This window comes from Papio anubis, chromosome 3 (genome assembly GCF_008728515.1).
Source record: "Papio anubis isolate 15944 chromosome 3, Panubis1.0, whole genome shotgun sequence".
Taxonomy (NCBI): domain Eukaryota; kingdom Metazoa; phylum Chordata; class Mammalia; order Primates; family Cercopithecidae; genus Papio; species Papio anubis.
In genome coordinates, this window is record NC_044978.1 from 83,125,250 (window position 1) to 83,139,118 (window position 13,869).

General features: G+C 36.3%; 1 protein-coding gene across 4 annotated transcripts in view; it reads right to left on the minus strand.

Moving 5' to 3' along the window:
- The window catches only part of NPNT (nephronectin), a 76,566-nt gene that overhangs the window by 12,191 nt on the left and 50,506 nt on the right, over positions 1-13,869 (minus strand). For all 4 annotated transcript variants that reach the window (XM_003899054.5, XM_003899056.5, XM_003899057.5 and 1 more), the window contains 2 exons: positions 1,087-1,173; positions 571-669 (listed from right to left, as the gene is read on the minus strand). In XM_003899054.5, the coding sequence (XP_003899103.2) occupies positions 571-669; positions 1,087-1,173 (186 nt within the window). The remainder of the gene's footprint in view (positions 1-570; positions 670-1,086; positions 1,174-13,869) is intronic.

A 13,869-nucleotide genomic window follows, 5' to 3' on the forward strand; every position in this document is an offset into this window, starting at 1 on the left:
GTTGATTTTGAAGGAACTATGTCTAAATCTACCTTTTGTTATAAAATGAGTGGTGGTGATTTGTAACCATTTCCTTCAGCATCCAAGTTAGAGTGAAATTTTTTAAGAGGGATAATCACAACTTTATAGAAATTTCCACTGGTGTCCTTCTACTACCACTCAAATCTTAAAAAAAAGAAAAGAAAAGAAAAGAAAAAACAACTGGGGACTACCTATTACCATGGCTTATATACCACTATATTATTTTTATTCCTGGGAATGGGTGCTACAAATAACTTGAGAATTATTTTCAAGAATTAATCTAAATATTTTATTTATCAAGCTTTTTGAGAGAAATTAGCTGACCTTTTAATTAACTACTTGTCTCCCATAATATAGTGCTAGTTGATAGCTAACAAATTTAACTCTCTCAAAGAAATGGAGTATAAATGCTAGGCATGGTCCATTTTGACCATCTTTATTAAATAAACACAGAGATGCATTACAGTAGACTTGATTAGCAGCAGTGGAGTCTTCAGATAGTATCACATTGAAATGTGTACCAGAAAACGTTAAATGAAATGGTTTTACCTGCTGGGTCCCTGATTGGTTCCCAGTGCAAATCATTGTCTTTCTCCCTGATCCATCCACAAAGTCCATGGTCAAAATTACAACTGTGTACCAGAACACCTACAAGAAAATCAAAAACAACAAATGAATCTATGAACTAGGGGTCTCTAGACAGCACGTGTTCTCTCCTATCCATATAACCAGAGCTTCTTTCCACGAGACCAAAGGGAAAGTACATTAATCCTTTCTCAGCACAATAGTGCATCATCTGTAAAAATAGAACACACAAATGTTGCCAAATTATAACCATGTTACATCATCACTTATAAAATAGGATTTCCTTTTTTACAATTTAAGTACTACTTTAATATATTTTTTAAAAAGAAAATGATGATTTAACTACAAAGGAAATCCGAGTTGTTAAAGAAAACAGGTATAATTTTCCCAAATGGTCCAAACAATCTACATTTAAAAGTTATTTTCATGGAGAGAAACAATAAAATGTCATTATGATGGCACTAAGAGTGTAAGTGTCACCTGGATCATCCTTTGCTTCATCGTCTGCACTGACTCCTCTTTCTATTTCAAATATTTCAAACAAGTCATTTGAAGGTTGCCGTGGAACTGCAAGAGAAAAGTTTTGAGTTTTTTTGTGTGTATGTGTGTCTTTGAGGTATTGATAAAGAGGCATTACCTTTAACAAGGGCAGGAGGAAAAGACCTAGTCATTTTTTCATCTGGATGAATCCAAAATATTTAATTATATCTCACATGAAGATTCACAAATTTTGTTCTGCAGCGATTTATACTGCAACATTGATCTGGATACATTTTTTAAAAATGATTTTCAAAAGTTTCTAAAATTCAACAAAAATAACTTAAAAAGTCTTTATTTGGATACATTTTAATAGAGCAACCAATTTCCAGCCAACTATTCATCTCTATGAAATTCTAAAGTTCATCTCTATGAAAGATACATTATTATGATCTTTAAATTAAGGTTGTTTTAACTGCAAATACCTGATGGAAGTGAATGGTTTGGTTTCTAATCACAGCATCTACTCCCCACCCCCAGTGAACTCTGCACATTGTTGCACTCTAATATACATTTCCTACCATGGCCTCCCTTCCTTAAACAGTTTCCCTGGCTCCTTTAAGATCAAATTCAAACTTCTTGGGGCAGAGTTTACAATCTACCCCACCAAAATACACAATGCTGTCCAAACATGCCATTCATTTTCACGTCTCAGACTCCATGCTCTCTTTCCTGCTAATTAACCTGCCAAAAATCTCTTCCTTCAAGGCCCAGCATAAATATCACTGCCTCTGCAGAAATTTTCATGCCCCAGGCAGAATCAAATTCTTCCCTCATGTACCTCAAGAGTTCATGCTTATAAGCCCCTATTACACACTTTCATAAAGAATTGCAGCTATTTACACATATGTGTCTGTCCCTCTGCTAGTCTCTGAGGTCCTGGAGGGCATCAATCATGTCTTATTTGGGTAGCATTTCCAGGGCTTGACCTGGTGGCAGGCACTCAATAACTGTTTACTAAGTGAATACAAATATCCTGTTAGAAAGCCATGTAGTATTTCAACACTTTACTCAAAGGACACAAGTGGGACAAAGCATAAGAATCTACTTTAAAAAAAATAATTGATTTCTTTAAATCATTGATTTATTTATTCAATCAGTGTATATTTGATGGCTACGCAGTTGCCAACCACTGTGGCGGGCACTAAGGAGACAGGGTGAATGGGATAGACAAGACTGAGGGTCTGGGTCTTATGTGGTTTGAATTCTAATGGGAGAAGCAGACTTTAAATATGGAGATAAATGAGTGCTGTAATTTGAGATTTTGATAAGGGTTAGGAAGGAAGACATCATGGAGAGTAACTGGTGGGGAAATGCGTGGGAATGTTCATGGTGGTGAGGGGAATTCTTGGTCAAAGGCCAAGGAATACTCCCTTCTCTTTGCCAGAACTTCAATTAATTAGCTTTATTTTTATAAGGCAGGGAGTAGGAGATGTAGAACACTATGAAACCATCATCACTCAAAGGGGTACTTTTTTCAATGACGTTCCTATTGTTTTTAGCAAAAATTCTTAAAATTAAGTAATAATCCCATAATATTTGCACAAGTTGTTTTTAGCTTACTACTTCTGAGTTTTTTCTTTTTGTTTCAAACGTTAAAACAGTGAAGTTCCTTCCCTTCTTACAATCCATACTCGCAATATACCCAGCTGGGCAGCAAAGAAAGAAGAGAAGCTCTAGGGACACAGCTGACTGTGGGTGCCCAGGGGATGAGGCAACCCCACTCTCTCTTTTATAGCCCAGATGACTGACAGCAATGACATCCAATTACACTTTCCTTATTTGGTGCTCTGAGAGGGGGAGTGCCTCTTTTATTTACTAGAAATATTACAAAATTGTAGGCAAGCATGCTTTCTTTCTTGTGACAGAAAGTTATAAAAACTCAATAGAACAATCATGTTTTTGTCTCCTTCTATTGTTGTAACTTATATAAATCATCTCCAAAATGGAATGGGCTCAACTCTTAAAGTATCATATTCCAGGGACGTTATGACAGTTTTTCAAGCTCCACCCCCCCCCCCCCGTTTTTTTCCTTCCAGATGAAGGACTATCAAATGGCAAATCAAGTCTTGATGTAAAGGTTTCCTGGCTCTTGGAGCCTGTTTTATAAAAAGGGAGATCAAGAGGTCCTCTCTGAGGAAGCACAATTTAAACTGAAAGGGAAGAATGAAATTTTCCAAGCAAAAAGCATAGCATTGGGGTTGGGGAAGAGGGAGGACAAAGTACAAAGTACAAAGAAAGTGCTTGGAAAATTTAGAGAAAGGAGTTCACAATGGCTGGAGGATGCTGAGAAATGAAGAAAGCAGCATGGGATGAGGCTGAAGAGAAAGGAACAGATTAGATCATACAGTTAGAAGATGGCAACACAAAGAATTAGTCATGTAACAACTTGTAAAATGTCAGATGGTTTATTAATATTATATGTACTTGGTTTCCAAGAACCATTTAATTTAGCAGCAGATAATCATGTATACCTTAATTACAATCCACTGGGAAACATTCCAAGGAATTTAGAGACCAGAAGTGCTCAGAAGCTATTGGTTCTTACAATTTTGTGTGCTCTACTCTATAACCATACCAAATTATTTAACTAATTTTCCTTCCTTACACATACCAGTATGGGATTACTAAGAGCATCCCACTGAAGTGTCAAGAGAAGAAACACTACCCACTCCCTGATACACTTTAGAGTTTATGTGAAAAGTAGCAGAACAAATCATTCAAGCAGTATTATGTTATTATCACAATCATGTACAAGAAAAACAAACCAAAAAAAAGGACTAGAAGAAAGAGGGATAAATACACCAATATGCCAATATGCTAATAGTGGTAATCTAAGAATTAGAAATGAATTTTTTTTTCATTTGTGTTGGTTCACCTTTTTTTGTAATTCTATGTTTTTAGGATTCTTTGTAAAAAGAAAAAAATATAAATATGAATAAAAAACTTAACTAAAACATCTAAATAAAAGAGGGTGCTGTTAGATCACATATAAATAGCAATTATATGTCTGTTACTTGTATTTTGGCAATTCTAAGTATTCAAAGAGAACGCAGAATAGGCTTAATAGTTGCTGAATGCAAGGCTATGAAATTGAAATATGTTTGTGAAATTCAAACATTTTCTTTGATTCAAGGGAGCTTTTTTGATCAACGCAGAAAATGTTAATTAAAATGAATGACTAGCCTTGCCCAAAAATGAACTATAACCAGGATGGACACTGGTACATGATTTTTCTAATTATTATTTCCCTGCTTCATACTTTGGCTAATATTCAACTTAAATACACAATATATGTGTTTTATAAAGACAAATGCATACCTACTATTCTCTGTAGTTGCACCATTAATTCTTAGAATGGTATAAATTTAGAAACTAAAAAAGAATCAGAGAAGTGCTAGCAATACAATCCCTCCACCATCTGTCCATGCATCCTGCCTCCTTCTATTCCATCCACTCATTTATGCAGTCAACCAAGAAACTGAGCATCAGCTATACAAAGCATGGGCTAAGAGCGTGTTATAAAGCATTGGGCATACTCTTGCCTTCATGGGATCTACATTCTAGAAGTGAAGGCAGATTTTTAACAATTTCCCCAGGTAACGTGTGTCTTAAAGAAGGAGAGGATGCTAGGTGAGTATGGGAGTGGGGTGTGAGGGACTGGCTAAGCTAGGTTGGGGAGGATACACGTCGTGAAAATCTCTGAGAAGTGATGCTTTCTCTATGACATAAGAAGTACTATGAGCTATGGCTCTGGAGAATGAAAAGAGCAGGGATTGAAACACCAGAATCACCTGTAGACCTTAGAGGGGGAGGGAGGCAGGGTGCAGGAAGAAGGGCATCAAATGGAACTGGAGATAGAGGCAGAGTGTGCAGGAGCTTTTAAAGCCTTGTAAATATTTTGGACATTATCCTGGTGGAAACTGGCAGCCTCTGAAGGATTTTAACAGAGGAGTGCCAAGAACAGGTTTGCATGCTGAAATGACCATTCTGGTAGTAGTTTGGAGAAGGAACAGGAAGAAGGTGAGAGTGGGTGTCATAGGGAAATTATGACTAAAATTAACATCAACTATGAATGTTCATATATTTTTAGAAAATGTCCCCAGAATCTTTCTACCATTGGTCCATGTTTTACCCACCAAAAGATATGTCTTGTCTGTTGCTTCTTACAGCCTTCTGCATAAACTAAAAGAAAGGGAATGTACAGGTACTGAAGCAAGTGACAGCTGGATAAAGGCATGGTTGGACTGGGCTGAGGAACAGAGTACCTTCTAATGGCTACTGGGCCCTGGAGTCAGGGGTAAAATCAGCCACAAAAAGGAACAGGAAAGTCCTTGTGAGAAATGCTTGCAAGGCACTTTCTACTAAATATGTGTTTTCCCCAGGGATGTGATCATATATAACCTGTGTTCACAAATGAGGTTTCCCAAATAGTCAATTGTATATTTTTACCCAGAAAACATTAAGAGTAAGCACAGAGAAGTAAATGTAAATATTATCATATACACCTCCCACTGCTCAACTTCTTGCCAAGAGTAACTATAGTGAAATGTAAGCATTATTCAGTAAAGGTAGGTTTGCAAATTCTCTTTATGTTTCATAGGAAGCAAAGTGGTTCCTATGGCATTACCCAGGCCAGTTCTGGCATTTGTTGCTGGACTAAATGATTAAAGATAACACTGTCTTAAATTACTTCTATGCTTAGGAGTTTAGTTCATTGAAGAGAATAGTACATATGTAATTATTCTAATATTCTGAAGGCTGTTTCCGGTGGCAAAACCTAGAGACTTTTGGAGACACAGATTGGAGGGTGGGGATGAATGACAAGGGTTTTATGAGATGGTCTCTCCTCCTCTCCCTGTCTCTCTTTCCCTCTATTCTCTCTCCAGATGCAGGACATATGCATCATAATTTTAAGTGATCAGAGAGAAAAGCAAATAAAAGGGCTGGAAATCAGTTTCTGAAATTTCTTTAACCATGTTAGAGAAAAGTTTTAGCCATCTATTCATTATAGGCCAAAAGAAAAGGGTTGTTGGACTCACAGAAATAAGACCTTGTTTGTCAAAGCTTTCATCCCATAGGAAGAATCTACAAAGTTCCACAGACACCTTTGGGCTGAGAGTAAAGAGCAAAAATTAAATCTCTGGTGAAAGGTGGAACATAGACATAGCTAATCAACAATGAGCCTAATTTTTGTGACACACCTATTTCTCCTTTATGTATTGTACGAACCTTTAATAAACTTTTAGAAAGACACAGAGGCACTGCCTGGAGACAGGATAATTTTTTTTCTTTTGAGACAGAGTCTTGCTCTGTCGTCCAGGCTGGAGTGCAGAGGCACAATCTCGGCTCACTACAATCTCTCCCTCCCAGTTTCAAGCAATTCTCCTGTCTCAGCCTCCTGAGTAGCTGGGATTCTAGGTGCGCACCACCACGCCTGGCTAATTTTTGTATTTTTAGTAGAGACAGGGTTTCACCATGTTGGCCAGGCTGGTCTTGGACTCCTGACCTAGTGATCCACCTGCCTCGGCCTCCCCTTCTCCTCTCTTCTAAGCCAAAGGTTACCATGAAGGTTAGGCTCTGCCAGGAATGAGTCCTTTGCACCAGAATGCAAGTGGTAAGTAGACTCTCGGGTAAGGGCTGCTTGGACTGAGTGCAGCATGAACACCATCTAGGGTGAGCAGAAGCCCACCAGCTCTTGGGGACAGGTGTAAATGCACTCAAGCCAAAAGAATCTATTTAAAGAAAGAATGGAAGTTTTTATCCCACAGAAAGTCTGAACTAAAATAGGGTCTGAACTAAAATAGCATAGAATGTTTATTTATGATGTAGATTTCTAAATCCTTATGGCACATTTACTGAATCGGACTTTCTGGGGAAGGAAACTACATTTTATTTTATTTTATTTTATTATTTTATTTATTTATTTATTTTTATTTTTATTTTTTGGAGACAGAGTCTCACTCTGCTGCCCAGGCTGGATGCACTCATCAGATCCACCATGTAAATTTCCCATCTAGACAGATTCATCTCTGAAAAGGCTATTGTTATTATTTTCGCAGTAAAGAAGTTGAGATGATGCAGTCTTTATTTTAAAATCACAACTGTCTAATGATACTATAAACACCTGAATAAAACACAGTATTCTAAGTATTTGGTAATAAGCCTAGAATAAAATAGCGAGTTTCTATTTTCATTTTCTCCGTGCACCTAACAGCTCACACTTGCAAACCAATTTGTTTCAAAAGGATCTAGTTAGTTAAAAATAACATTAAAATTATAATGAACCATAATAAAAAGCATGAGAAACGTATAAACTCAGAACTAGAAAACGGCATAGGTTGTCTTTTTATGAATTAAGTAGGAAATGTTATCATTACTATATAAATGAATTCAACATCAATAGCAGCAGTAATAGCTAATATGTATTAAGTTATTATTATGTGCCAAGCGCTACAGTAAAAGTTTTATAGGTACCCTTGCATCTAACTCTCACAACAGCCCAGTGAGGTAGATACTATTACTATCCTTGACTTGCAGATGAGAAAACAAATGCACAGGAAAATTTAGTGATATGCCCTAAATTACAGACTGGCAATTAGCACAATACTTGTAATTATAACTCTATTGACAGATGTGCATGTAACTTAAAAAATCTGATTTCTGACTTTGGTCACAATCACCATGGGCTCAATTTATACTTTTTGGAGAGAATGATATTTTCTTTACTATCTACTATAGGATCTAATCAAAATATAAATAAAAAATCTTGCAAACTTTCAGAATTCACAGCACCAGATCCTAACCTGTGAGAAGTGACAATTCGCTCCTTCAAAACACTAGCAGAAATTTAATTTTCAAGGAGATATCAGACCCCCCTCAGGGTCTCTGCAGGTCTTACTGTTTACAAGAAAGCAAACTAGTTTGAAGACCTTTTCACCCCTCAGCAGAAACAATCTTTTTACTTATCACTATACAGAATCAGAAAGACCATAATATTTCCATGACCAAGAACAATGTGATTGAACTAGCCACAGACTCTGTAAAATCTGTAGAAGAGAGATGAGAGGAAAAACCTCAGGACAACATGCAGCAATCAGTAAAAGAAAACAATTTTCTTCTTACTGCTTGGTACTTGGAATTGCAGCACATTCTCATGTTGTGTAATAACTGCAACAATGAGGCTGGTTCTCTGATATGGCCACTCATAAGAGCACCTGATACATATTAATAACATTATGTTCTATAATCTGGCTTCTATTAACGCCTTTTCTCTTTATTTTACATGAGTCAGGTGGACACATACCTAGGCACAAATGCTATATTTTAAACATCCTACATTTGGCTAGTTCTGATTCCATCCAGAATATGGTTCTGCTGGGTTGGAGCTGCCGTTATGTTTTAGAAAGAGCCCTGCTATCCAAAGTGGGGACTGCAGATCAGAAACATTACCTGTGTTTGTTAGAAATGCAGAGTCTCAGGTCCTGCTCCAGACATATTGAGTCAGTCTTCATTTTAACGAGATCCCCTTGTAATTTGTGTACACATTAAAGACTGAGAACAGCCAGGCGCAGTGCCTCACACCTGTAATCCCAGCACTTTGGGTGGCTGAGGCTGGCGGATCGCTTGAGGTCAGAAGTTCAAGACCAGCCTGGGCAACATGGTGAAACCCTGTCTCTATTAAAATAACCATGTATTGCAGGGGGAGCAGGAAACGAGGGGGCTCTTCCTGACAGGTGCAGGTTGTCAGGCGTTGGAACCCTGCTGGGTCTGTCATGTTCACACCCAGGTCATGGCTGGTTGAATAAAAAGTTGAGTGTTGGGGACCAAGTGTGTCTACTCAGATGTGAATCCCTGTCTCTATTAAAATTACAATTAAAATTATATATATATATAGCTGGGTGTGGTGGCATATGCCTGTAATCCCAGCTACTCAGGAGGCTGAGGCGCAATAATCACTTAGGTTGCAGTGAGCCAAGATCATGCCACTGCACTCCAGCCTGGGTGACAGAGCAAGCCTGTGTCTCAGAAAAATAAATAAATAAGTAATAAATAAATAAAGATAAAGACTGAGAGATACTTTCCTTAGTAAGTCTGATTTAGTAAATGTGTCATAAGGATTAGGAATCTACATCTTAAGATAAGCATCCTATGTTATTTTAGTTAATAAACGTCCTATGTTATTTTAGTTAAAATGGGCTTCTGACAACACTGGGGGAAAAAAAAATCTGTTTCCTGGTCCAAGTTACGTTATATTCCTTCTAGTAATACAAATTTTCTAGCTAAAATTGGACATATCTATCACAATCAATTGTAAAGGAAAATCTGAAAGGTTAAAAATAGAAGTTAATAAAACATTCAATGAATTTTTAAAAATCAGTATGTCCAAAATAAAATAAACATGATTAAGAATCAGAATCCTCACTTTCCTGCTGAGAAGAGCAGGGTTCTATTCTTCTGCCCCCTCTCTGAAGGAATTATTGCTATAATGAATTACTGTCATCAATGATACTGCAGTTGGACAGTTTAAAAATTACTGCATAAAGTCAACAAAAAGACAATGAAAGTCACCCGAAATATTATAAACTGGATATATTCATGGTTACTATTTTGGTCTTTTTTCTTCCAGACTTTTATATACATCCAGACATATGCAAACATATATTTTATATCTAATTGGAGTCAAATGGCAAGTACAGTTTTGTACTTTTCAGGTAACATTTTTGTAACATGGGTGTTTTACAAAATTATTAAATATTTTCCAAAAAACATTATGGTTAATAGTTGTAAAAGATTTCATTATATATTGCTAGACCAGAAAGTATGTCCCCCTAACTTCCTTTAGTTTGGGTTCTGCAGAAAATTTTTTCAAATTTCTTTGCTCTGGGATAGCTCCTACCCCTCTGAAACCAGAGTTTTGTCTTTGCAAAGTGGCTTTTTAACAATCCCCTGCAGCAAACCTATGGTGTCCATACAGGCATACCCCCACTTATGGCTGCTTTCCAGGCTAAGTTTGTGCAGCACGTTTCCGCTCTCCCCAACCCTCATTCCTAAATCCAAGGTCAATCCATTAGTCTCAAAAAACAGGCAATGAGAGCCATAATTGGTGAGGGATACTGGGTTTTGTAGAGTGTGGACTCCATACTTCCTAGTTTAGCCCAGACTGACCTAAAGTTGATTCCAGTAAACTCTAATCCCAAGACTCAAATAATCCCATGGTTAAAACAACTTGGGAAAAGATACATTATATACCTCTCTTAGAGATTTACAAAACTGTTAGCACATTAGAGTATTGAGAAGTCTTACAGTTAACAAACCTATTTAACTTAGCTAAACCTAGGATTTCTTAAATGTATTTGACCTTAGAAGTTTTTAATGCATACAATTGCATAATATTTTAGAGAAATAATGCTCTATAAAACACACTTTGAGAAGCACAATTCTGTCTCATTAATAAAAGAACAAGAATTTTATGCTATATCAAACAACTTTGGTGTTGCTCAAATCATGCCTACCGCATTAGCCCTGTAAATACATCTTATTATATTTCTAGTCATATAACCTAAAAAAACCTAGGGTCCCTCAAGCTAAAATTGTTTTTAGGCTGGGTGCAATGGTTTATGCCTAGAATCCCAGCACTTGGGGAGGCCAAGGTGGGAGGATTCTTTGAGCTCAGGAGTTGGAGACCAGCCTGGGCAACATAGTAAGACCTCATATCCACAAAAAATAAAAATAAATAGCCACCCAGCTACTTGGGAGGCTGAGGCAGGAGGATCGCTTGAGCCTGAGAGACTGAAGCTGCAGCAGCCTGGGTGACAGAGTGAGACCCTGTCTCAAAAAAATTATTTTAAAAATGTGTTTAATATTTCATATCACACATAAAAAGTTGCAACCTTAATCACACATTAAGTTCTCCCCATCAGAGTTATTTACAGTGATAAACAAAACACAGTAATCTTTTACATTTCATAGTAACTCAGAATTCACAAACACTAGATCCCTTATCTCTGATCTTTGAAGCTACTCTATGAGAAAGGGAAAGCTAGGAATATTCCCTCCATTTTACAGAGAAAAAATTAGGGTGGAAAGCACAATAACTCTTCCAAAGACACGTACCTCATAAATACTCATACTAGTCCAAAGTCACGTACCTCATAAATAGAGGTGAAAATCAAGACTAGGTTTTCTGATTCAGTATATTCTATCTTTAGTAGTAGTTAAAACCCCTCAATGCCAAATGTTTCAATGCTATTTTCATATTCCTTTTCTATGCTTTTCACTAGTTCTCAGTGTCATGCTTAAAATTTAGAAGTATATTAGACTTAGAATTTTCTAGAGATTGTTTATTTTCAATGGCTATATTAAGCTATATCAAGATAAGAAAAAAACCATAATCTGAATTAACTTTGATTATTTGGGGAGGGAATATCAGAACCAACGAGTAAAATTTAGCTAGTTAAGCATATGAAGGATTACTTAGAATGAAAAAAATTAAACCCAATATAAAATTCCATTTCATTCCGTTCAACAAATATTTTTGCATGCCCACTATGTGACCATTTGAGGAAAAAAACATCTGGAGATTAAATAGCTGCCCATAATTCTCTACTTTACAACAAAGAGAAATGATTTCGATTACAAACCATGTTAAAAGACACCCGCCCTGTGATCAGTATTGGGTCAGATTTGACTATCATGTATCTTTGACGCCATCATTTGTGACAGATTTGGAAAATAATGTGCAAAGGACCAGCCAAAAAGATTGTTAAGTGGGTTGAAAAACAGCATTTCTAAGAAAAGATTAATAAAATATAAATTATTGGGCCCAGTGAAGAAAGAGTGAGTCATTTCCTGAAAGTGTCTTTGAGTACATGTAGTATGGGAGCTGGGGACAGTGAACAACTGTGTCCATTAATCTTGAGTATCTGACAATATTAAAAAGGCATAAACTGTAGTTTCATAAATTTAGGTTAAATATAAGGAAGACTGCTCCAATGGTGGGATGAGTTATTAGAAGGGACCTCAGTCACCTTTGGAGATGCTGGATATAATTGGTAGGATTTAACAAAGACCTCATAAGAATATCACACTTAGATAATTAATGTTGGTTTAGATGTAAATTTTTAGGCCCCATATTAAAATACCAAAAGTCCATTATAACTACCACATCTAACCAACTGCTTAAAGTTTAAATAACTTTTCTGTCTTGTACCCCTTTCTTTTGGAAGTAGCAAATGGACAAAACCTTCAGTGTCAATGGTACTTTGTTTATACTTACAGGAAACATTGTTTTAAGGCGTAGGAAGATATAATAATATGCCACAGATCACAGACTGGCTATGAGCACAATACTTTTAATTGTAACTCTAGACAAATGTACACGTAACTTTATGAAAAAATCTGATTTCTGATTTTGGTCACATTTGCCAAGAGCTCAATTTATACTTTCTGAGATAGCTACTTTTTTCTTTAATAATCATCATAGGATCCAATTAAAATATAAATAAAAACTTTGCCTTAAATCTTGCTAACATTAAAAAATTTGTGCAAGCTAGTAAATATATGCTGTGAGACATCACCTCTGAGTTAATATCATTTTCCTTTCTTTAACATTGGTATGTTCACAGTAAAAACAGTAGAGAAAAATCAGTATGTTTCACTACTTCAGTGTGTACTATATAGTATATGCACCTTATTGATTTTCTGAAATCTAAAAAATGCTGTATTCCACAAGTCATTTGGATAAAGGATTTTGGACCTGTACTCCAGGGGAGAGATGACTTGGGCCAGGGTAGTAGCATTGGAGGTGGTGAGAAATGGTCATACTTAAATATAATTTGAAGGTAAAGCTAAAAGGATTTCCTTACATATTAGATGTATGTATGAAGAAAGTAATTAAGGATGAATCCACATTATCAGACCTTAGCAACAGGTGATGGAGGTCCCATTACCTGGGATAAGAAAGGCTGAGAGTAGAGCATGTTTAAGGGAAGAAGAGGAACAATTCTATACAATTCTACATATATATATACAACGTCTATAAAAATAGACGTTGAGTTTGAGACGTCTATTTTTATCCAACTGGATAAGTTAAGCGGTCAGCTGATATACAGGTCTAGAGTCTGGGGGAGAGGTCTGGGCTGAAGACGTGTTCTTGTTGTAATGTTTTTCTTCCTTGATTTTCTTTTAGAATATCTTTACCGTCTTTTATCAGGGCGACAACGCACACACATTATAAGGAAAAGCTCTCTTTCACAACCTCTTCCATTAAAAGAAATCTTTCATACCCCATAAATATATTATTATGTTAATTAAAAATTAGAATTTAAAAATATCTTTCAATGTAAAGAAAAACACAATTAAAGTAGAGGGCTATTTGAAGGAGATTGTCAAATAGTGGCCATAATTCACATCACCTAAAAATTTATGAGATGAGGTGAGCTAAATTCTGTTCCCAGACCTGTGGAGAATAAGGATGGTTTAAGAATTTATGCCAGAAGTGAAGAAAATGTTCAGTAAAGAAATGGTGTTGAACTGCAATAGTGCTAAGGTTCCTTTCTGTTTTCACAGTGAATAGACACTGGTTATTTGTCCTGAATTAAAAACTTAGCGCCCTTGCCTTTTTTAGAATATACGCTATAACCATGAGACAGCAAGTCAAAAAGCATCTAAAGCATTCTCACACATGCTAGACTTAATAAGCAGCTATTGCTGAAGATGAAATGA